This window comes from Folsomia candida, unplaced genomic scaffold (genome assembly GCF_002217175.1).
Source record: "Folsomia candida strain VU population unplaced genomic scaffold, ASM221717v1 Fcan01_Sc001, whole genome shotgun sequence".
In the NCBI taxonomy this organism is placed as follows: domain Eukaryota; kingdom Metazoa; phylum Arthropoda; class Collembola; order Entomobryomorpha; family Isotomidae; genus Folsomia; species Folsomia candida.
The window spans coordinates 15121486-15142394 of record NW_019091193.1 but is presented as its reverse complement, the minus strand read 5'-3'; the positions used below and the strand labels follow the sequence as shown (position 1 = coordinate 15142394).

The following is a 20909-nucleotide window of genomic DNA, read 5'->3' as shown; positions in this document are numbered from 1 at the left end:
TTATTTTAAATTTTATGGATTAGCATTAACTGCTATCATTATTTTTTTTACTGCAAGTTGCTTATTATCCATCTAATACTACCAAAAATTATCACGTATTCTATTAATGTAATTTCTTTTACATTAAAAGTGCTTGGTTAAAAAATTTATAAGCGTTTAACTAGTTCAATTGGCTTCAACCTTCAAAAACAGACTGGTTACAACAAGAACGATTTAGAATTTAAATGACGATCGATTATTTAAACTAGAAAATGAACCGAAGCTTTTCATAACAAGTAGATACATATACTCCTCAGTAATTATACATACGTTGATTTCAGTGTTAACTACCTATGTTGGCATACATAAGTATACTGTACACGTATTGTGTAAACTGTAAATTAGACCAATTTATTTAAAAAGTTGCAGTGAGTATTATTGTTTCAGAAATATAATCGTTATATTTCGTGATACAATTGAAATATAATTATTCCAGAAACGCGATAATTTATATAAAATATGTACATATCTATGCTTGACTCTTGCCTTATTATGAAAATCGTAACACCTTCAATTTTGCCGTTCCTATTTGTGTGTTTAAAAATTGGAATGCTCATTATTACGCTTTTCTACAACTAATACCTACATATTCTGATTATGCGCATATGTTATGAGTGTAAAATTATATACAAATAATTACCTTCATAAATTCATGTTGGTCAAATAATATGCACATGCATAATTCTTGACATATTTAATTCAAGTTTTGTTGCTTTTTTAATTTATTTTGCCTCAAGTAAATTTCTGAATCGAGTCAAAATAGAGTCAAATAGGACATTATCGAGAAGAACGTGTTCCTTTTTCTAGAGTCAACACCGTATATCTGTCTGTATGATTTCACATCATTGAGTTCCATTTCCATTTGACTTGACAGTTCAATTAAACCCAAGCGCTATTCATATTTCCATTTTCTGTGCACGGACGACTCGAATGAATTGAGAGTTTATTCTCTGTAGCTGTGCAAGGAAAAAGTTGAGTTTAGAGTTGAGCAATACATAAATGTTAATGTCCACATACACACATTGTCGCCGATTCCTTCGTGTCTTAAAAGGATATGCAAATCATTGCATTACATTATTACCCCCTTTAGTCCGTCCTTACATTTATCCATAGTAAATGTCAGACGTATGTGTTATCTTGTCGTGTGCAGGCCGAAAGCAAAGTCACAAGCGAATGGAAACATGGTCCCTCTCCTCCTCCTCCTCATATTTCCAGTAAGATTGCTTCAGGATCGCCTTCAATTTCCAATCCACCTTCTGTAGCAAAAGAATTAGAAAACTCAACGGTTTGCTCTTTGAATGTGTTGAAAAATGTGGAAGACGGAGGTTCAGCAGGGAATGGGTGTGAGGACGCCTACGACTATGGACCAGAGGAGGAAGACGCAAGTTGCAGTGATGGAGAAAGCGTCGTCGTGGATGAGAACTTGTTTGATAATAAAGCTGATGAATCCCGTGGCCCAGTAGTATCGTTGCAAGACAATAAAGGGACGAGGTTGCCGCTATTTGAAGATATTCATGGTTCTTCAAATGACTCCAAGATTCTTGATGATCGTTCTCATCCACTGTCGCTGAGTCATATTCGAAAATTGAGTAATGGGGAAACTTGCTTAAGCGGTGGTGTGAGTCCTCCAACTACTTTCCTGAATTTGAGTCCCCTTAGTACCACTGCACTGCCTGGTACCATGTTTCGACTCAGATTTGTGGGCTCTATTGAAGTTGACGAGGAAATTGGCAGTGGTAAACGACGACGGAAACGACCTAAGACGACGACGAAAAAGATCATGGTTGAAGAAGCCGTCATGAAAATGAAGGTGGGCGGACTCTTCCTCTCTCCTACATACTTCAAATGTATCGGTGTTGCTCTCTGGCCCTGCTGGATTTCCTCATTCCTCATTCATCCTTAAGATACGCTCTACCTCACTTCCCGCTATGGTCATTCCCGCAAACCGTAAATTCACTCGCTTGTCAGGATCATTAAGGGATTCCTCCACTTTTTCCTAGTTGCTTTAAATTCCAGAGTCCTCCAGTCCAGTTTATTGGACCCAATTTATCCTGATGTGATGAGGTGCCCTGTTTTTCGTACTATGCCCGTTTTGGGATTTATCCAAGTGTCCATGTATTTGTAAATTAGTTTACACATTATGTTTGGCTGACGAGGTATCGCGATTGGCCATTGAACCTCCGTGCCTGCTTGACCATTCTGAAAATGTACGCTCTCCTATTTATTTTGCGGTTAGACATCTGTCGAAATAGCACTAAACCCCCAAAGCACAGTAGCAGCAGCAGTAGAAGCAGCATGCACGCATCGTTTCGAAAAGTTTGACTTTTTGTTTCGAAAATTTGCAGCCATTATGATTTCATTCTGGGTTAAGAAATGGTTGAAATGCAAGGATCATATATCTATAAATATAAATATATGCACCTTGAGCTGATTTTACACATAGCTCCGGTCGGTTTAATGTATCAAACATATACGTATTTGATCCGGAATGTCTCTCATAATGGATGTTTCTTGTCTCCCTTTTCTGCATTGCGCTGGGCGTTGTTGGCTCGCTCACTTGCTACTTTCCATGATGATCTCGACGCTGTAAATCGACAGTCCATGGTAAGAATCATACATACCGAACTTGTGTAGGATCGTTTTGACCAAACTTTATTATACACATTTACATGCATACGAGTATAGTGTAAATATGTACAATCAAATTTTACACTATGGTTTTGTACGTTTTATTTAATTAATCTTAGGACTATCTGTAAAATCTTTGTTGTAGTCATGCATAAGGTTTTCCATGTCCTAAAGTGATTGTAGAAGGCAATAATAGTAATTGTAGCACAAAATTATAGATCTTGCGAGCACATTACTGCTGCAACTTTGTCTTTTATAAGTGTGAATACGTTATAGACTTGTGGAAAATAGGATCATATAATATTGTAGTATTCTGACATTCAAATTAGATTGAGATTAGTATTAGCTGTTCAAATTGCTGTTTAACCCTAATAGATATAGCACTTATATTTTTGGTTCATCGTGGGACATGAGAATGTCCCAATCACCGTGCAAATTATGTTTAGTTGCACTGGTTAAATCATTCACATTAAATAGCATTCGTTACTTTGCTTACCTCTTGAATAGCTTTATGCTATCGTTAATTACCTCTACTTTAATATTCTTAAAATTCTGTATATCTGTGTATAACGCCAACTTGTAAGTAAACTTAATGCCGTTTCTGAATAATTTACAGGCTCCTGAAGGAGAAACACAGCCTAGCACTGAAGTTGATCTGTTTATATCAACGGAAAAAATCATGGTTCTTAATACTGACTTGAAGGTACTGCATACCAACGACGAGTAAAATTTAAGAGGTTCAGATTTATTACTTATTTTCTTCCTTCAGGAAATAATGATGGATCATGCGTTGAGGACGATTTCATACATAGCAGACATCGGAGATTTGGTGGTATTGATGGTAAGTTAATTAATTTATGCACCCATCGGAAATCCAATAAAAATTTACTTGAATAATAAGTTCATTAAATTTCAAATTTATAGGCAAGAAGACGACCGGTGCCCACCGACCCCATCGACGACTCGAAACCTGCTCGTCTCCCTAAGATGATTTGTCATGTTTTTGAAAGTAAATGAGCATACTTTCATATATTTTTGTATATACATATCATAATTTTGAGGCCGGTTTTATGATTAATTAATCAACATATTTCACAGCTAGGTTCAGAAGCGAGCTAACTTACTAATATATTATTTCATACCATGAATTAGGTGACGATGCTCAATTTATTGCCCAGTCCATCGGCCAAGCCTTTCAAGTTGCGTACATGGAATTTTTAAAAGCAAACGGTATGTTCCCATTCATTTTCATTGCAATGACACCTAGTATAACACTTTTCGTAACTTTACAGGTATTGAGGACAGCAGTTTTGTTCGGGAAATGGACTATCAAGAAGTGTTAAATTCGCAAGAAATATTTGGGGATGTAAGAATTCATTGATTGATTTATTACACCATTGATATAATAGCAACACAAATGCTAACCAGTTAATTACATATTGCAGGAGTTGCAGATGTTTGCAAAGAAAGAATTACAGAAAGAGGTAAAGTTTTAGAAATAAATGTATCCGAATAAATAATTTATTCGGACATTGGATTAAAAATTACATACTTTTTGCTTATAAATAGGTTGTCGTTCCAAAATCCAAGGGCGAGATTTTAGGAGTCGTAATTGTAGAATCAGGGTGGGGAAGCTTGTTGCCCACCGTTGTTATTGCCAATCTTGCGCCAGCAGGAGCCTCGCTAAGATGTGGTCAGCTTAACATTGGGGATCAAATCATAGGTACGTTTATATATTTATGTAGTGCAAGAACTATCACAAACAAAAACGTTGTGCGTCGAAGGATTGACTGCACCACAGTAGAAACTGTTCCGGAAGGAATTATTGCTCTGCACTTGTTAATATGAAATAATTGTTTTTGTTTCAGCTATTAACGGCGTTAGTCTTGTTGGCCTTCCGCTGTCTACGTGCCAAAATTACATTAAGGTACATTGCATATTATTTCTAATTCTTCATTTTCCATGCGACCGGTACCTGTTGGCTTGTGGATATTGCAAAACATGATAAGAATTGTTTTACCACCGACTTTTTAAATTACACTAGTAACAGTGGTTGTTTTCATTTTGAATTTACTTTTTTTAGTCATTTCACTACGTCCAAAGGACAAGTTAGGCACAGTGATGATATTATACGTACATATGTACGTTCGGCCAGTGCTAGTTCATCAGAAATGAAATAAGTAATCCCTGTGGTGCTATTTTCTTGAGTTGCTGGCACACTTACTCTAGTGCTCCCTTTCAAAGCAATTCCTTAAGTACTTACGTGTGTGAACAGTGTTGGAATTGGATCCAAAAAACGACCTAATGTTCCTATTTAGCTGTTCAGACCGTGCCACTTTTGTCGTTTCCGTACATAACTGCCTTTACTATGTCCAAAGTAGAATTCTAGTAGCAATAAAAGTGCATACACAAATAGATGGAAGTTTAATAAGATAAGGTAAAGGGTCAATTGAAAACCAAGTTAAATCTTGTAAGGCTGAATTGAACGTTTTATTTGGAGCCAACTAAACGAAGGTTGACGATCCCCCTTAATGATGTCCACCGTATAAAAATAGTTTAATTAAGTTTGTGCTTTTATTCCTGTTTTTCAGAACACGAGGAATCAGACTGTGGTCAAACTCACTGTGGGTAAGCTTCATCGTTTGTCTTATAATCATTTGCTTCCACCTTGCAAATATGAAGGGGAAAAAGGACATTGAAATGGGTTTACACATATCGTATACATAATGAATTCGAAACATTTTTCCTTTAGTGCCATGTCCCCCCGTTGTGGAAGTAAAAATCAAAAGGCCTGACACTAAATGTAAGTAAACTTTACCTTGGCGAGCTCTGTAAATTGGTTTGTACATATTGTATTCTCTGGTTTTGAATTTTAGACCAACTTGGGTTCAGTGTGCAGAATGGAGTTGTAAGTGTTGGAGTTATATCTAAAATTGCGTACTTAATCTCACAAAATCAATATATATTTCTCATCGTTATAAATCATTCAGATTTGCAGCCTTTTACGTGGGGGAATAGCTGAACGGGGAGGCGTCCGAGTTGGACATCGAATAATTGAAATAAATAGTCAATCTGTAGTAGCAGTTCCACACGAGAAGATAGGTATATGTACAGATCTTCAGGAGATGTTTAAATATAATTTCTCAAATTAACCAATAACCTTAACCAATTTTGAACTATTTTTTTACAGTAAATTTGTTGGCTACTTCAGTTGGAGAGGTATTGACATTTAACAATTGGCCGCGTTTGAGCTTATAAATAACAGCTTTAATTTAAACTTTTTACAGATCAATATGAAAACGATGCCGACTTCTATGTTCCGACTCCTTACCGGGCAGGAGAATCCTCTCTACATCTGATTGGAGAAAGTGCCGTTATCCACGCTTTGTGCAACATATTACAATGTAAGTGATTGTGTAATATTATTAGTACTATGTTTGCTGAATTGATTCATCATTTATATGTTAATTGTGATATTCTAGATTTTATCCCAGTCCAGATATCTACTATTCAACCAATGCTAATGACGACGATGATGCCAGAAAACAAGATCAAATTCTTCGGGAACTTTATAGCATCCCTAACTTATTGCATGTCACAAGCTTATTCGGATTCCGTATATCACAGCCTGGATAAACTTTATCCCACAATGTGTGACATTCATAAATTTAATTATAATATGTGTGCGAATATCGTATTGTAAATCTGTAATATTGCATTACATTATGCCAGCGAAATTGGCAACTATGTATGTCATTTCATTTTGTTTATACAAGTAGTAACATTTACTATGTGTTAAGTATTCCTTGTAAACTACTCGATTTCGCAATATGATGTCAAAATACTTGATGCTTATGATATCAGAAAGGATTTTTAATGTTTTCATTTGAAGATATTTAATTTTAGATTGTAATTGGGTTTCAAATGCAAAAACAGCAAACTACTTATCTATCAATATACCTACTTATACACTTGTTCTCTTCATTTGGCTAGTGTAGGTAAGAGGTGCCTTGCTTTGGTTCTGGGATCAAGGATTGCAAAGAAAGTTGTGTTTTTTAATGAGGGATTGGCTGGAATGGAATGGCGGATTCAAATATTTAATCTCAAAATAATTTTTTTTGTGTTTCCTTAAAAATCAATTTCTACGTGCCCGGTGCATAATATTTAATACTCTTTTGATCTCTTTAAAGTATTTTGTTCTCACAATTTGTCAGATCGATCGTGTGCCATATCACTAGTTTACATGCTTTGCTCCAAGGCAAAGCCATAATATGAGGACTGCCAAAACAAGTATTATCAATAATTGATAAAGGGCAAATCATTCATACTCGGTTAATAATTTCTCGTTTGTAACTTTTGTTACTTCAAAAGATGCTAAAAACCACGATGCTAATTGTACATACTAATATCAATAGACTAAGCATTGACAATTACTTATTCCTGATGAATGTATCTATCAAACATACTTGGCTTTGCTGAAAATCATTAAGAGATGAAGGTTACCTTTTATTGTTTACCAATGTACTAATCTATGTAATCTCCAATATATATATATATAAATATATATCTACATATATCTCGCTGATTCCAACGGAAATCTCGCTTATAAATATCAGTACCAATAATATCCTGCTATCGTATGTGAAGAAAGTAATATTATTGTAATCATAATTTCCTAGTGTAGTGATATCTGTGGCTGGTTACAATGTGGTTGGTATAGTCAACACAAGATATCCAAGTAGATCTAATAATACGAGAAAACAAACTGAATGGCATCATGTCATGGTTCACTTAAATATCTAATAATAACCACAAGCAACTATAGAGATTTATATGTTAAACAGTGTACCGTAAAGTTATTCCATTATTATCTAAACCTGCAAAATGAATGTGAATGCAAAACAGTCTATTATGTCTATACTGCAGATCTATTGCTGTTGAAAAATTTGTAACAAAATAATAAATTTCAAGACCAGTAATGATGTAAAAAAATGCCTCATCTATGTATTTATTTTCCTGGAAATTCATGATAGTGTATTTAAGTACGTTTCTACAGTGAAGAACTTGATTTTGGTCTGAGAATTAGGAGAACAAGATTAGAAGAAGCATCTCAAATCAACATTTCATTTCAATCGCAGAACAATTTAATCCCTTTTTGTCTATATTTTGTCGCTCATGTTTTAAATTATTTCCTTTTAAACAGAAAAGTTATATGATTAATTAAACACTTTCAACTTTATCATGGACGAAAAATTGAAAAATCGTGACGCAAACAATAACTTGATTCAAAACGTAAGAAAATATATTTCGATGTGTTGAACAATATCCTAAAAAGGAATTGCTTTTAGTTAAAGGATGATGAGGAGCAAGTTTCTAAATGTGCCCACTCCAAATTTTGCTTTTCGCGTGACATGTCTGAGAAAGAAGAACATCTCCTTCGACCTCTGAATCTTGAGAAAAATCACTATCTTACCAGCCTTGACGGGTATTTAGTCGTCCCATAATGCAATTACCATAATGCACCTAGTATTTACATATCCTGAACCTATCTACATAATTATGTGTACTGCTGAATTATAGAAAGCAACTCAAAAAGTTTGTCACGTTTGATCGTTCAGCCCCAATGATGATATCTTCTAATGAAATCGCTAACGACGGTAAATATTGATAGAGACCAAGCATTTTTAATGTCAAATTATGTAACTATTTGGACTATTGAGACTCGTCAATTATTAGATTCAGATAGCGACACTGCCCATCAGAGACACAGCAAGGCTTTTGGGGTATATTTCGACACATCCGACTCGGAATCTATTTCGCCCTCTGAGAGTGAAGTATTCAACACGAAACTTACTGACACTGTGTCTAATCAATCAGAAATCATTTCAACAGCAGAAGAAAAACTTGGAAAAGTTTTAAATCAGCTCCAAGGACTTTGGTTAAATTTGCACGAAAATGACAATAGTGGGCTATCAAGCGAGAATGTGAATCTGGTGAGTACCAAGCAGAGCTGTTAGGAGAGAACGAAGACCCACACATAAACAAATTACATGTGTTTCAGATAGTTCAGATAAATTACATGTAAATATTTTTTTACCAGGAGAGAAAAAATCTGCTTCAGACTGTGAGCCTAATTTCTTTGATTACTAACCAACTCTCGATCCAGTACCGAAACTGTGTTATTTCAACGCATGACGATCGGTACGCATAAACATACATCTAAACTTAAGTATATATATATAGTTATGAGCATGAAGAATGTGTATATCGGTTCAGAAGATAATTATTTTAATATTCCCCACCGTTTGCACTGCATGGTTCTCTAATCTGAATATTATTAGGCTCGAGAATCTGCAGAGTGCGAATGATATTCTGGAAGAAGAACTGAAAAATTCTAAAAACAAAGTCCGTTGTTTAGAAGCTGAGATGAAATACTTTTCCAAAGAAAATGCATTACTAAACAAGGAAGTGAAAGAAATGGCTTATAAAATGGCATCGAGTGGGCTGAGAGGAGAAAAAAACGCTGAGAAAACTTCAATTGATCGAACTTCGCCTGAAGCTGAAATATTCTACAAAAATCCTAACCAACAATTTGATTCTTTCGATTCCAAGTCGTCTGCGGTTGCGGATGCCAAAAATTCATTCCCAAGCGGTATCATAGCAAACAATAATGCGAGCAATACGACTGGAAGCCACAACGAAATGCTAGTTTTAAGACGGGAGAATGAAATGAATTCGCTGATTAGAGATTTTCATGAAAAATTTCACACCAATAACCACAGCTTGCACGCACAATTCCAAATATGTCAGTGGCTTTCCTAGATAATTATAATTTTTACTAATGACTAAAATCTGTATTCTTCATAATTATTCAAATTACTCTATGATTTAAGATTGAATTCTGTACCATTAGATGATGAGCATTTAGAAAATTGGAAGAAAATGTTGAATGCGACCAATGATGAGAAACAACAAATGCTTCAAGATCTGGTGAAGGTTGTCAATGAACACAAAGCGGTTCTGAAGGAACGTGATCATTATGAATTTGTGCTCAAGCTGTTGATTCAGGAGAAGGGAAATGAGGATTTGAATATGCAAGGTCTCCTACAACATATAATGGCAAAGGTAATTTCTACAAGCAATTCATCAGTAATTTAGCTAATGCATCTTAATTATGAGACGACATGGCCACCCCATGGATTTTGGTAGGGGTGGGGGTGGAATTATCAATGCCGTATGATCAGTTTCATTGAGTAGAGAAACTACCTTACTATTTCCTACTTGTAATAATTGCTCAAATACTAATAATTTTGTTCTCCACTTTGTTTGCTTTAGTTGCAAGAACCTTCGGATGACGGTGGGACATGGATTCACACATCGTTGTTGGAAGGAGCTGTTCAAGCACTTCAGCAACAAAATTCCACCCAACGGGAAGAAATCTATCGGTTTAAGCATTTGTTGTCCGAGTCAGAGATGCGAAATCAAGTTCAAGAAAATGAGTTGGATAACTGTAACAAGAAAATTGCCCAGTTTTTGGATGAACTTAATTCAAATGAAGCTAAGCTAAAAATTATGCGAGAAGAAACGCAAGAAAAATGTGATAAAGTTCAAGAACTTTGTAATGAATCTGTCTCCGCGAAGGTAATGCCTCCTTTTATTTTCATGTTTTAGTTTTAATTAACCCGTCAAATTTGATATCTGCGTGCCCACAACCTAGACGCTTGTGGAGAAAAAGTTGTCAGAAAAGGAGGACGAATTGAAAGAGCTTCAGGAGCTTTTAAAAGGAATGCGAAAAGCGAATAAGCGACACTGCAAAAAGTTTAAAGACCTAAAAAACACAAATATTCTGCTTATCAAAGACATCAAAGAGTCCAAGGGAAATGTAATCATGACATTGCAGATATTGCATTGCGTTTTATGGTACTATAAAAAAAATACGATTTAGCAATGTTAATTCTCACGCTTAGATGGACCATCTCGCGGATATAATTTCTCAGTTGCGTACTGGTCTTAAAGATCAAAAATCTCAATGGAATGAACGTCTTCGTATTAGCAGCGAGGAAGCTTCTCAAAGTAAACAACATTGTGAATGGCTTAAGTGTCAACTAGAGCAAGTCAACCAACAACTTAAGGATGCTCATGACAGACTGAAATTACACGAAATGGACAAAGTTCAGTTGGCTCAACAGTTACTTTTAGCTGAAGAAGAAAGGTTGGGAATACATTTAGTTCTGTTGATCACTTATTATACACAGCATGAACATGATTGTGTATAATTTGTAAAAATATTTTGATAGGCGAGTTGTAGATCGAAAGCTGCAAGAGTTACGAACCGCCCTTCAAGGGGACTCGGGACTGAGGGAGGCATTGATTGAAAGAAATGAAGCTCTGCAAATGGAGATAAATCGACTGAGATTTGCTAAAACTGAGACGTCGCCGCCTCCGATGGAAATGTTGCTAAAAACTGGAGAGCTCTTAATGTCAACGGCACTTTTGCCACCAACGGAAATGCATCGCACAAATCATTCTGATAAATTTACGATCAAGAAAAACTGCTACACGACAAATAACCGTCGACTTAATGACATTCCTCGGACGGCTGTGAGTTTATTTATTTACGGAGTCGCTAATGTCACATTGCATGTCACATTTGTTCACGAGCTCATGTTACATTTCAGGTTTCTCTTCATAATGGTGGTGTCAAGCAATGAATCAAAATTTGTATTTCATTATTCATGCTATATGTATGTTGACCTAAACTGATTTAAATGAATCGTTTTTTAGAAAATTTGAGTAATAAAATGTTCGGCAATGACGGAATGGCCCAAGCACAATTTATTATGCGTTTCATGATGAAACTTTCATCAATGATTCTATGATTCTATGCTGCATACAAATATGTACATATGTAACATGAATAATTACAGCATATGAAATTGAAATACGCATATGTAACACGACACGATTGCTTGACCTTAAGTATCTAGGTAACGCGTCTCCCTTAAGGGTAACTAGGCACTAAAAGTCAAGCAATCGTGGTAACACGAAGCAATTAAATTGATTTATAATAACTCTGTTGCTAACAAGAAATCATAGATTAATAATAGCTGCTGCTATATACACGATCTACTAGCATCCATTTATTTACTTGCCTATGCTATCAGACAGTATATTCTAAAAATGTATGTGATTACGACAGATAAAACCCGTCACGAAGTCAGGAAGATGCTTCATAAAATCAGAAATGCGACATTATTGATTCTGTTGGTCGCTATTATTGATCACCCGTTGAAGGTTCTTGCTGCTGATGGATTCAATTTGCCATCCCAATGGAAACTTTTCGAGTTTGGAGATCAAACAAGTAATGAACCCGCATTATTGAATTGTGTTCATATCTTATCACTCATCACGCAAATTTCATACTCATCTTCACAATTAAGATCCACTGTACACGAAGGACAATACTTCGGAGTTATTGACTCTCTGCCTTACCAATTCTGGCAAAGATGCTAAAACGTGTGCTGAAGTAAGTCCATTAACAGCGTGCATAAATGATTGTTCGAAGGAGAGGCTCGAAGGATTGATCTTGGCCAAAGGGAAAGTTCGTGGTTTTATGCAGCAATTGAACAATCCACTGAAAACTACAGCAATCTGGTTAATTTGGACACTATGTTGCGCTGGAGGAATTTACTTGAACCTAAAAGGTCATTTTCAATGGGCAAATGTACCACTAATTGGAAACTGGCTCTTGGATGACCCCACGAATGGAATAAAATTTCGTCACTATATGTGGATGGAGTGGATCACTTTAGGGAACTCAAACATACATGTGATGGAGAATTATTATATGTTTTTATTTTGACAATTAGAGCAAATAATAAGTAATTGACCATTTACATGTGGTTGACAGTGGAAAACTTTTATGAAGCAAGACTGTTTTGTGTACGAATGGGTACCGCTGGCAAGAGTGCCGTGGGACAGGCCACCGACACCTAAAAATGAGAAAATAAATGAACCTAGTGACCCACCATCTTGGACCATTAAAGATATTCTAAATGAAAAGGGGATCGGAAGTGTGGACGTAAAAACAAATGGAGAAATTTCCTTGCAAAAATCTCAGTCGGAAACCAATGCCTTGTATCAGAGTGTGCTAGATGAGTATTGGGAAAAAATTTACGAATGGTCGTGGCATCGATGTAAATTCATTCTATTTTATTTTTGCTTATGATTGAGTCAAATTGCATAAAAATTCAATATTAAATACAAAAACAGATCGCAATATCCCAGAGGATAAGAGAGGTGGCAAAGACGTGTATGACGAAGATGATGATGAATAGTTGTTACATAATGTTGTTGTTCCTGTATAAGGTAAAGTTCAATTTTGCTCTGGGATTTCAAATTTCCTGTCCCTAGCAGAATCAAGACGAAATGTAATAAATAGTTTGCCGTCCAATTCCTATTTACATGAGTTGAGTTGTTTATTAACATTAAAATGGAGCACAAGGTGAATTGCTGTTTATAATTTGAACCAGGTCAAGGGAAATATCAATTACTCTACGTCCATATTTAAAAAATAGTCATGTGTTTTAGATTCCCTGGATTCCATTATGCAATACCGATAACCCACAACAATATAATAAGAATCATTTAGTAATGTCATTCTAATCCCATTTTTTGTATTTTCTTCCATTATGGGAAAAAGAAGAACAAACAGTTCTCGACATGCACAATTCTAATTGTGTAAAAAAATCCAGCGTGCTTCACCTTGCTTTGAAACAGCAACACCCACTTCAGGTGAGGCGAGAAAGTAAAAACGATACATCACTCATGTTTAGAAGACGGAAGGTTGCGTGATGGTGACCATAATAACCGTTAGAAGTGAGCCTAGTGTTATTGAGAATGGAAGCGTTTCATTTTATTATTACTCGTATGCTGCGACGAATTGGTCATTCATTATGTAACCCCCCGCCCAAGTATACATATGTCATATGTACAAGAAACTGTGATTTGATTGCAGCATGGAAGTGTTTGAACATGTACTTTAAATATGAAACACATATTTTGGTTAGTTTTCTTGCATACCCTTGAGTTGACCTCAAGTTTCTCGTAACACTGCAGTATGTATTGCATATTTTGCATGCGTTGCATATTTTTCGAAGAAAGCGACAAACTACTTTCACTCAGTGATTTAAATTGGGTACACCAACACCATCCTCAGAGCTCTTGAATTGTCGTCTCGTATCTGCAAGTGTGTAACAAATTTGACACGTGTCAATTACATATGCACATTACATATTTGACTGAAAATTACTTTATTGTGAATAACAAGTGCAGCCCAAAAATTTAACTTCTTGGATAACAAGCCCCAAGACGTACAATTGTATTGTGACAATACCTATATTTTTCCAAACAATTCACAACACCCAATTCAATCAATTCTATCCTGGACTTCCACTTATCGCAAAATCAATAATGTACTTCGTTCTGTGCAAAATTGATATTCGTGTTTTAGTGACCAATGTGACCTTGGTACATAACTGACAAAAGAAAAACTTTTGCAAAACCGTATAAAATTTAGTTCGAATCGACCTGAATGACTTTGATGTTGACGCTGTAATTTACTGCTCTAATTTCCTCACTTTCACCCACCCCATTTCATGAATTGGTTTCATGATGGGTTTGTCCCAGGAACGGTTGAGCAAACAGACCAAATTTGCCTCGTGGTGAGACTATATAGAACATACAGATACATGCATATGTACGCAATCGTTCATACGCAAATTCATATATGCACACGTGTATGTTCATGATTCATGAATAACGGAGCGTTACACAGGAACTGTATGACAGGTGATAACTGAACGTAAGAGTTTCCGGCGAAAGTTGAGACGACTTTCTATAAAATGATGCCTGATGGTGGTTGACTAGGATAAAAATAAAATTATTACTATATTGCATACATTATTAACATTCGTGCATCTGTACTGAACAGTCGGGGTTGTTCCAAACCTGGTGTCTAGATAATTCGGTTCGTGTACCACGCCACATAAACATACAATTTGCATAACGGTATATATCTACGAAAGAATTGCGTTTGTTATGACTAACTTGATAATTACTTAACCTTCAACTTGAGAACCTCCTTCCTTCGCCCGAGCTACTACTGCATACGATCACAACTGAACAGGGCAGCACATTAGTGAATATCTAGTTGTTCATGTCATGGGTCGCCGGGGAATGGTTACGATTGGAATCGCTGTGCAAGCTGAAACTTTCTCCGACTCTAACAACCCTTCCCCAGTTCCTCCAAACTTATTGGATCCAACTTCGGCATTTTCTACCAAGTCTGCAATTTATTTACCACCACCAAAAGACGGTCGTCCGCAAACCTTTAGAATCACTTTTACTTACAACAAAGAAAAGAACTTGCCTGAAATTATTGTCAACTTGGACGGTGAGGAGAACGAAGACAAATATTTGGAGTTGAAAGAGTTATGCCGTGGAAATTGTGCTACGACGGACGTTGAAGAACCACAGCAAGACTCAAACAGCAAAACCAACAAGAAGGAGAACGAGAACGGAGTCAGCGTTTACCATTTTAACGAAATAAAAATGGATTATGAGAAAAGTGTTCGCTCTGAAGAAGATGCACAAAATCACAACAATTTTGCAAGGGATGATGGCGAAAGTCGACAAGAATATCTGAATCATGATGTTGTTGGTGAGGAGGCAAATGGTCCAAAGCAGAGGGACAACAATGTTAAAACAAGTAGTTGTTCCCCAAAGACTGAAAAGATTGCGACTGAAACTACACAAGAAGATGTTGGCAAACGAAAAAAGGTCAAAATGAACAAGGGCCACCGAGATGGTCCATCTCGTAGTCCAGACGTGGTCAGAACGCTGAGTCCCACAAAAGAAAAGTCTAAAATTCCAGTGATTAATTCTGCGGCGTGCAGCTCGACTACGGGATTCATGCCATCTTGCAACTACTACAGGCAGAAATTGCTACAAGATATCGGGTGCACGGACTTTACAAGTGCATGCTGGACACCACACTATTACAATTCAATTCAAAAGACGGCAGGACAAAAGGTATTTAAATATAGGTCAAGGCTATTCAATTAGAATTATTCTATCTATTTTTAAAAATGTGTATATTTAAAATGTTTGTGAATATCTGCATTTTTAAAGGTTGTGCATAAACTTGCTGTACAGCAGAAACACCTCCAGGAACAAGCTGCTGCCCAAAAAAAGAGAACAGAATTTGTATTTCATGAAGACCTTGGGTTTTGTGAAGTTCCTGTGAAAATTCCCTTAAAGAAAAAACAAACAAGACTTGAACCACTACAAACTGTTCCGAGCTGTTACTAACGTAAAAATTACTTGTTAGCCGGCCGTCGTATTTATGTACTACTTGTTCATTTTTATTATTGATTGTTTTGAAAGCAAAAGTGAAAGGCCATTTTGAGATTTTTTTTACTATGCATCAACATGAAATACTCTCTTATCCACATATTTGTTATCAATTTTAAGAAGCTTCATTTCCATTTAATTACTCACCAAAATAATTCAATTAGCACATCATTTTTCAGATTTTCACTACTGGCTGTTTATGGTGAAAAGGACACGTACATATATCCCGGAATTGGACATAATATAGAACAATATAATTATCTATAATTTAAAATGAATGAAACAATGTATGTTATAATAGCTAACAATACACAGCTTGTAATAATAATAAAGCAAATATATCTGAGACTTTTACTAATTAATTATACATTATCTAAACTGATCTCCTCCTAGCAGAAAGACAGGTTGTTACTAAAACCGTCTTGAATAAATATAAACTTGGGAATTAGTAATCGATAGATCACAATTGGTCGTAAATATATTTAGGCATAGCAGGAGCAGTGTTGACAACATTTGTTGATATTTATGTATTGATAAACACCTTATAGTTTATCAACTTTGAAACTATTGCGTTGTTAAATACAATGTCCTCAATTCATAAACTATAAGGGTTGCCGATATTTGTACAAGATAGATCAGTACTTAAAAATATCTAATATCTTGGAATATATATGTATATATAGTGCCTATTTCGTGAATGAGCGTAAAGGGTTAATCATCATCCTGGTCCTCATCATCAACATCACTTTCAGTTGCATATTCATCAGATTCATTAGAGTCGACTTCTTTTTCCTCTTCTTCATCAGAAATATCCCACTGTGGATGCTCTTCAATCTTCTTAGCCTCCTGGACGTCGAGCTATATTAAAAAAAGATTATTATGCACTTTACAAAAATAATAAAAATGGCAAACTTTTAAATAGCGTTGCAGTCAATCTACCTTGATTTCTCGCATTTGGTCAAATCCTAAATAAGAATCTGACCGTAAGCACACTGTGAACTTGTAAAATCCGGGTCTTTTGGGCGCCGTAAACTGCAATTGGCATTCTTGCGTATCCACCAGATCAGTACAAAAATATGGTGCAGTAATAAGCTGCTTATTCTTTCTGTCACAAACATATGTCCAATAATATTCTTGTTTGACCTGTAAGTGATGGAATATGTGTCATAAATACGCAAAGCATTATTACTTGCACATGAATTGAACCATTAATAAGTTTTTAACATACGTCGGAAAAGTAAGGACAATGCACAGGGTGTGATACTTTACTCTTTCCTTCTAAAGCACGTTCTTTATTTTTAGCTAATTTGGATTGACATTTCTCCCACTCGTCATCATCATCTTCGTTGGCGCTGGCTAACTTATCCTACAAATTTAAATTGTAGGTGTAAATCATATTCCCAATAAAAAATTGTAGTTAATTTCATATATGTATATATTTCTTTACCTTATCATGAGTATCGCTACTATCTTCACTATCACTACCGGAACCATCTGTACCCGCTTCATCGTCACTTTCATCGACGTCAGGTAATTCTTTCAGTTCTTTCGTTCTCTCAACAACTTTTTCTGGATCTTCCGTTTCCGTCTCTGTAACAGGCTTACTGGCATTTCGCTTGAGAACTGCTGCAGGCTTCTTTTGATTTGCCTGCGGTTTTTTATTGCCTCCAGATTTCTTATTACTTTTTTTCTTTTGCCAGACAGGTTTTTTAGGCTGACTGGGATGCTCTTCTGTTCCAACTGCTTCCTGATTTTCTTTGTCATCTTCTTCGTCGTGTTCGATTGTACTAACATTTGCCGATGTTTTTAAAGCGTTTGTGTCCCCTTTAATTAGACTGCCCATACTATTTCGAGTCAATGTGACATTCACTGCAATGGTATAATAAGCATTGTGATATATTTATACCAAATAAACAAAAATCAAAGCGACTCTAATGCTGACGCCTAACCTCGTCTAACACAAAACTAGTAATACAAACAAGATATTTCAGTACCTGTAACAATCGCACCAGCAGTCACGACGTTTGATTCCTCGTCATCCAGCACTATAAAATAATTTGTCGAAAAATAATAAAAATATAAGTTATGCTCAAAAATTACAAATCAAGACCTAATAATCAGTTATGCGTATTATGAATATATAACAATAATCGTAATTATTATTAACCTTCAACGTGAACTTTGAAATCAATCAATGGCATTGTAGAACAAACTTTCATGACATCTGCATATTGGTCGGCCGTCAAACTTTTCAGAATCAATTTTCTATCTTCATCTTTCATTTCACAAAACTGTTGAATTGAAGAGATTTGACGCTTCTTGGACATGAAATACTTTTGCATGTCTTCAGTAATGTGAGGTAGCTGCAAGAATTAACCATGCATAGGGGTATGTAACAAAGGATAGCAATCAATGCTCTAATATTGCAGTAGTGTGATTATACCTGCATCATTGGACTACGAATTTCCCAGAGAGCTTGAACAATCATGGGACTCATTTTCATAACCGACTCAATTGTATCCAATGTTGGTAGTTTTCCAACTGTACAATAAAACAAATCGGGTTATCATCATAAAAGTTTTAAACGTTATCAGACATTCGTGGCCTTCATAATCATAACCATTCAACTAATAATGAATAAAACATACTTCTTCCAGCATGAGCCAACATGATAAGTTGGGAGACACATGTGACCATTTCTTGAATGAGGTAAGGAGATTTCTTCACCACTAACTGCCTGTCCAGCTCAATTGTATTTGGGTTCAAGGCAATTCTGGAAAGATGCGCATGAAGTAAAGCCCTGGCCTTTATAGAATAGTAAAAGCAAAGTGGCCGTTCCTTATTTTTCTCATTGAGGTGTGGGAGTTGTTTGATTAACTGTGTGTCAAAACAGACGGGAAAACGTTATTTACATATGTTGCATGAATATTTCTCACGCTTTTAAATGTAATTTTAAATGAGTGAAACCTCACCTGAGGAATTTCAACATTGTCGCTTTGCCTCTCCTGTACTTCTTTGTTGTGACTTCTTTCAAACTCCAGAGACGCAGCCAACACCATTAAAGCCCTCTTGAGTTGCATTTGGGGGGATTTGTGGAAGAAGTAGTAATATAATTGTGTGGTGCTAAGTAAAACCTATGATAAACAAGTAATGATTTTTATCAGTAGATTATAAAACAATATTTACTTTGTGTTCATTTCCGCTGTTCTAAGCTCACCTTGTCACTTGAGTACTGAATTGATCTGTACCACCACATACCAACAGACGTCGGTAAAGCCACCATAAATACCAAAGCGTAAAGACCCAAAACCCACACTGAATTTTCTTTATCGACAATCCAAGACGGTAGAGCGATTCCAAAACTCATTGCTCCTGTGGACATCAATGAGAAAATTAGTTATCCATGTCCGAATAAAGCTATGGTTGAGTAATTAATTAGATTATTATTACCTGGACCATCCGGATTTCCATACCTTTCCCAATTTTTTCTCGCTTCCTCATCAGTTAAAGCGTTGTAAGCTGAAAATGATGTAACGTGATTAAAATGAAAATAAAGTTCTTTTAATCCAATTAAATAGATAGTGTGTACCTTTGGTTAACTTCATAAACAGTTTCTCATCCCCAGTTTCTTTATCAGGATGATAAATCAATGACAATTTACGATAAGCCTTCTTTATATCTCGGTCATTTGAACCCTTTAGAAAATGCGAAAGGAGTAAAAATTCTGAACAAGTGAACTGCATGCAATCATTAACACAATATAAATACCGGTTCAATTCCAAGAATTTCGTAAGGATCAAAATTGGAATATTCGTAATCTGCCTGTGTGATTTTCTAAAAGACATAAAAAATTCATCAAATAAAGACAGTTGGAAAAATTATAGAATCCACACATAAATCAGATTCGAAGGCCTTACATATGCAACGAAGGCAAACAGAATCCATCCAAACATTAGTGCAAATCTGATGGCTATTTTTTTCATTTTCTTGCTTGGTTCTGTCCTTTTCAGAACCGCTTCCTTCATTAAACATGGCTCACAATTGCAAAGAACGACAGATTTCTTTTCTGAAATAACGATAAAGTCAAATAGTTAATACCGCTCGTTCTCACTCATTTTCGCATGTTTTTATAAGTAAATTAGGAAAAAAAACTTACTTTCATTGTCCGTATTTGGCCAAAAATAGTATGTGCTTGGGAACATGATTAAGCCAAGGAATGCCAGAACAAAGTACATAAAAGTGCTGCCACTTTCATCGTACTGAAACTTTTGTCCAGCCATTTTACTTGATTTTTGTAATTGTTCCCAGAATGCAAAATTTGGGATTCAAAGATGCTATGCAATCTTCCAATCGTAGAAGAACCTGAAAATATTTGAATACTTATAGAATCCTAAAATCAAATAGTTAATCTGTTTATCAGGTATCCTACAGAATTCAATTTACTTTTTCTCAGCCCTCAAATATGAGTAAGCTATTAATAAAACTTGCTCAACTAATAGCCGAATAAACCGATGATGTTTTAACAATACAACAACACAACAGTCTCCATTCAAAATTAGCAATAATTGAAGAGCAGTTAATTTTCTTACACAAAATCAGTTTCTGTACTACTGATTTGCCTGAATTTGGAATTCAGTCAGAGTTTGACACATGAATTAATCCCGTTACACTTGTGCTTCAGCAACACGTAGCGTAGCCTCCTTTTTAGCACACGATGAGAGAGACGTGAATTAACCATGAACTACCTGGTTGCGGATCTTCAAGTCAAGCAAGAGACAGGTTCAAAGATACATAAACGCCAGCAAATACAAGTTGTTGGCAAATCAAAA

At 35.7% G+C, this 20909-nt stretch overlaps 4 protein-coding genes across 19 annotated transcripts in view; 3 read left to right on the top strand and 1 right to left on the bottom strand.

The window, feature by feature from the left end:
* Nucleotides 1–7659, top strand: part of LOC110843030 — a 42856-nt gene extending 35197 nt beyond the window's left edge. For 10 of the 14 annotated variants that reach the window (XM_035857760.1, XM_035857706.1, XM_035857739.1 and 7 more), the window contains 17 exons: nt 1190–1849; nt 2638–2643; nt 3284–3370; nt 3437–3508; nt 3592–3676; nt 3820–3897; nt 3960–4033; nt 4113–4151; nt 4237–4390; nt 4536–4594; nt 5259–5295; nt 5420–5470; nt 5544–5575; nt 5658–5769; nt 5858–5886; nt 5955–6071; nt 6150–7659. In XM_035857760.1, the coding sequence (XP_035713653.1) occupies nt 1190–1849; nt 2638–2643; nt 3284–3370; nt 3437–3508; nt 3592–3676; nt 3820–3897; nt 3960–4033; nt 4113–4151; nt 4237–4390; nt 4536–4594; nt 5259–5295; nt 5420–5470; nt 5544–5575; nt 5658–5769; nt 5858–5886; nt 5955–6026 (1647 nt within the window). In that variant the 3' untranslated portion in view covers nt 6027–6071; nt 6150–7659. The remainder of the gene's footprint in view (nt 1–1189; nt 1850–2637; nt 2644–3283; nt 3371–3436; nt 3509–3591; nt 3677–3819; nt 3898–3959; nt 4034–4112; nt 4152–4236; nt 4391–4535; nt 4595–5258; nt 5296–5419; nt 5471–5543; nt 5576–5657; nt 5770–5857; nt 5887–5954; nt 6072–6149) is intronic. The other 4 variants (XM_035857752.1, XM_035857747.1, XM_022088939.2 and 1 more) reach the window with 3 other exon arrangements.
* A 102-nt stretch (nt 7660–7761) lies between these two features.
* Nucleotides 7762–11482, top strand: LOC110842306 (myosin-J heavy chain). The gene is made up of 12 exons (XM_022088017.2): nt 7762–7959; nt 8016–8152; nt 8248–8324; nt 8404–8660; nt 8768–8868; nt 9009–9472; nt 9581–9792; nt 10003–10308; nt 10385–10549; nt 10635–10879; nt 10965–11268; nt 11346–11482. The coding sequence occupies exons 1-12, from the start codon at nt 7909–7911 to the stop codon at nt 11376–11378; spliced, it is 2352 nt and encodes a 783-aa protein (XP_021943709.2). The 5' UTR covers nt 7762–7908; the 3' UTR covers nt 11379–11482.
* A 2321-nt stretch (nt 11483–13803) lies between these two features.
* LOC118436532 lies at nt 13804–16397 on the top strand. The gene is made up of 2 exons (XM_035854827.1): nt 13804–15759; nt 15859–16397. Exons 1-2 carry the CDS (start codon nt 14890–14892, stop codon nt 16036–16038), a joined length of 1050 nt encoding a protein of 349 aa, XP_035710720.1. The 5' UTR covers nt 13804–14889; the 3' UTR covers nt 16039–16397.
* LOC110853802 (translocation protein SEC63 homolog) lies at nt 16190–20909 on the bottom strand. 3 transcript variants are annotated; one of them, XM_035854822.1, is made up of 16 exons: nt 20510–20909; nt 20237–20442; nt 19998–20146; nt 19849–19914; nt 19670–19775; nt 19531–19599; nt 19298–19452; nt 19053–19214; nt 18729–18957; nt 18524–18621; nt 18248–18443; nt 18075–18125; nt 17528–17949; nt 17309–17446; nt 17020–17223; nt 16190–16938 (listed from the first exon to the last, which is right to left on the bottom strand). In XM_035854822.1, the coding sequence occupies exons 2-16, from the start codon at nt 20358–20360 to the stop codon at nt 16792–16794; spliced, it is 2316 nt and encodes a 771-aa protein (XP_035710715.1). In that variant the 5' UTR covers nt 20361–20442; nt 20510–20909; the 3' UTR covers nt 16190–16791. The 3 variants fall into 3 exon arrangements, with proteins under 3 accessions (XP_035710715.1, XP_021957831.1, XP_021957839.1); XM_022102139.2 differs by having other exon boundaries at nt 20524–20909; XM_022102147.2 differs by having other exon boundaries at nt 20670–20909.

What these genes read in the sequence shown, in the direction of transcription:
- LOC110842306 (XM_022088017.2), top strand. Translation starts at nt 7,909, where the DNA reads ATGGACGAAAAATTGAAAAATCGTGACGCAAACAATAACTTGATTCAA. An exon ending in GCACGCACAATTCCAAATAT is followed by an intron (nt 9,473 to 9,580) that starts GTCAGTGGCTTT and finishes CTGTACCATTAG; the next exon opens with ATGATGAGCATTTAGAAAAT. An exon ending in CTTTTAGCTGAAGAAGAAAG is followed by an intron (nt 10,880 to 10,964) that starts GTTGGGAATACA and finishes ATATTTTGATAG; the next exon opens with GCGAGTTGTAGATCGAAAGC.
- LOC110853802 (XM_035854822.1), bottom strand. Translation starts at nt 20,360, where the DNA reads ATGGCTGGACAAAAGTTTCAGTACGATGAAAGTGGCAGCACTTTTATG. An exon ending in GTTTATGAAGTTAACCAAAG is followed by an intron (nt 19,600 to 19,669) that starts GTACACACTATC and finishes CATCATTTTCAG; the next exon opens with CTTACAACGCTTTAACTGAT. An exon ending in TTCAGTACTCAAGTGACAAG is followed by an intron (nt 19,215 to 19,297) that starts GTGAGCTTAGAA and finishes TGTTTATCATAG; the next exon opens with GTTTTACTTAGCACCACACA.
- LOC118436532 (XM_035854827.1), top strand. Translation starts at nt 14,890, where the DNA reads ATGGGTCGCCGGGGAATGGTTACGATTGGAATCGCTGTGCAAGCTGAA. An exon ending in AAAAGACGGCAGGACAAAAG is followed by an intron (nt 15,760 to 15,858) that starts GTATTTAAATAT and finishes GCATTTTTAAAG; the next exon opens with GTTGTGCATAAACTTGCTGT.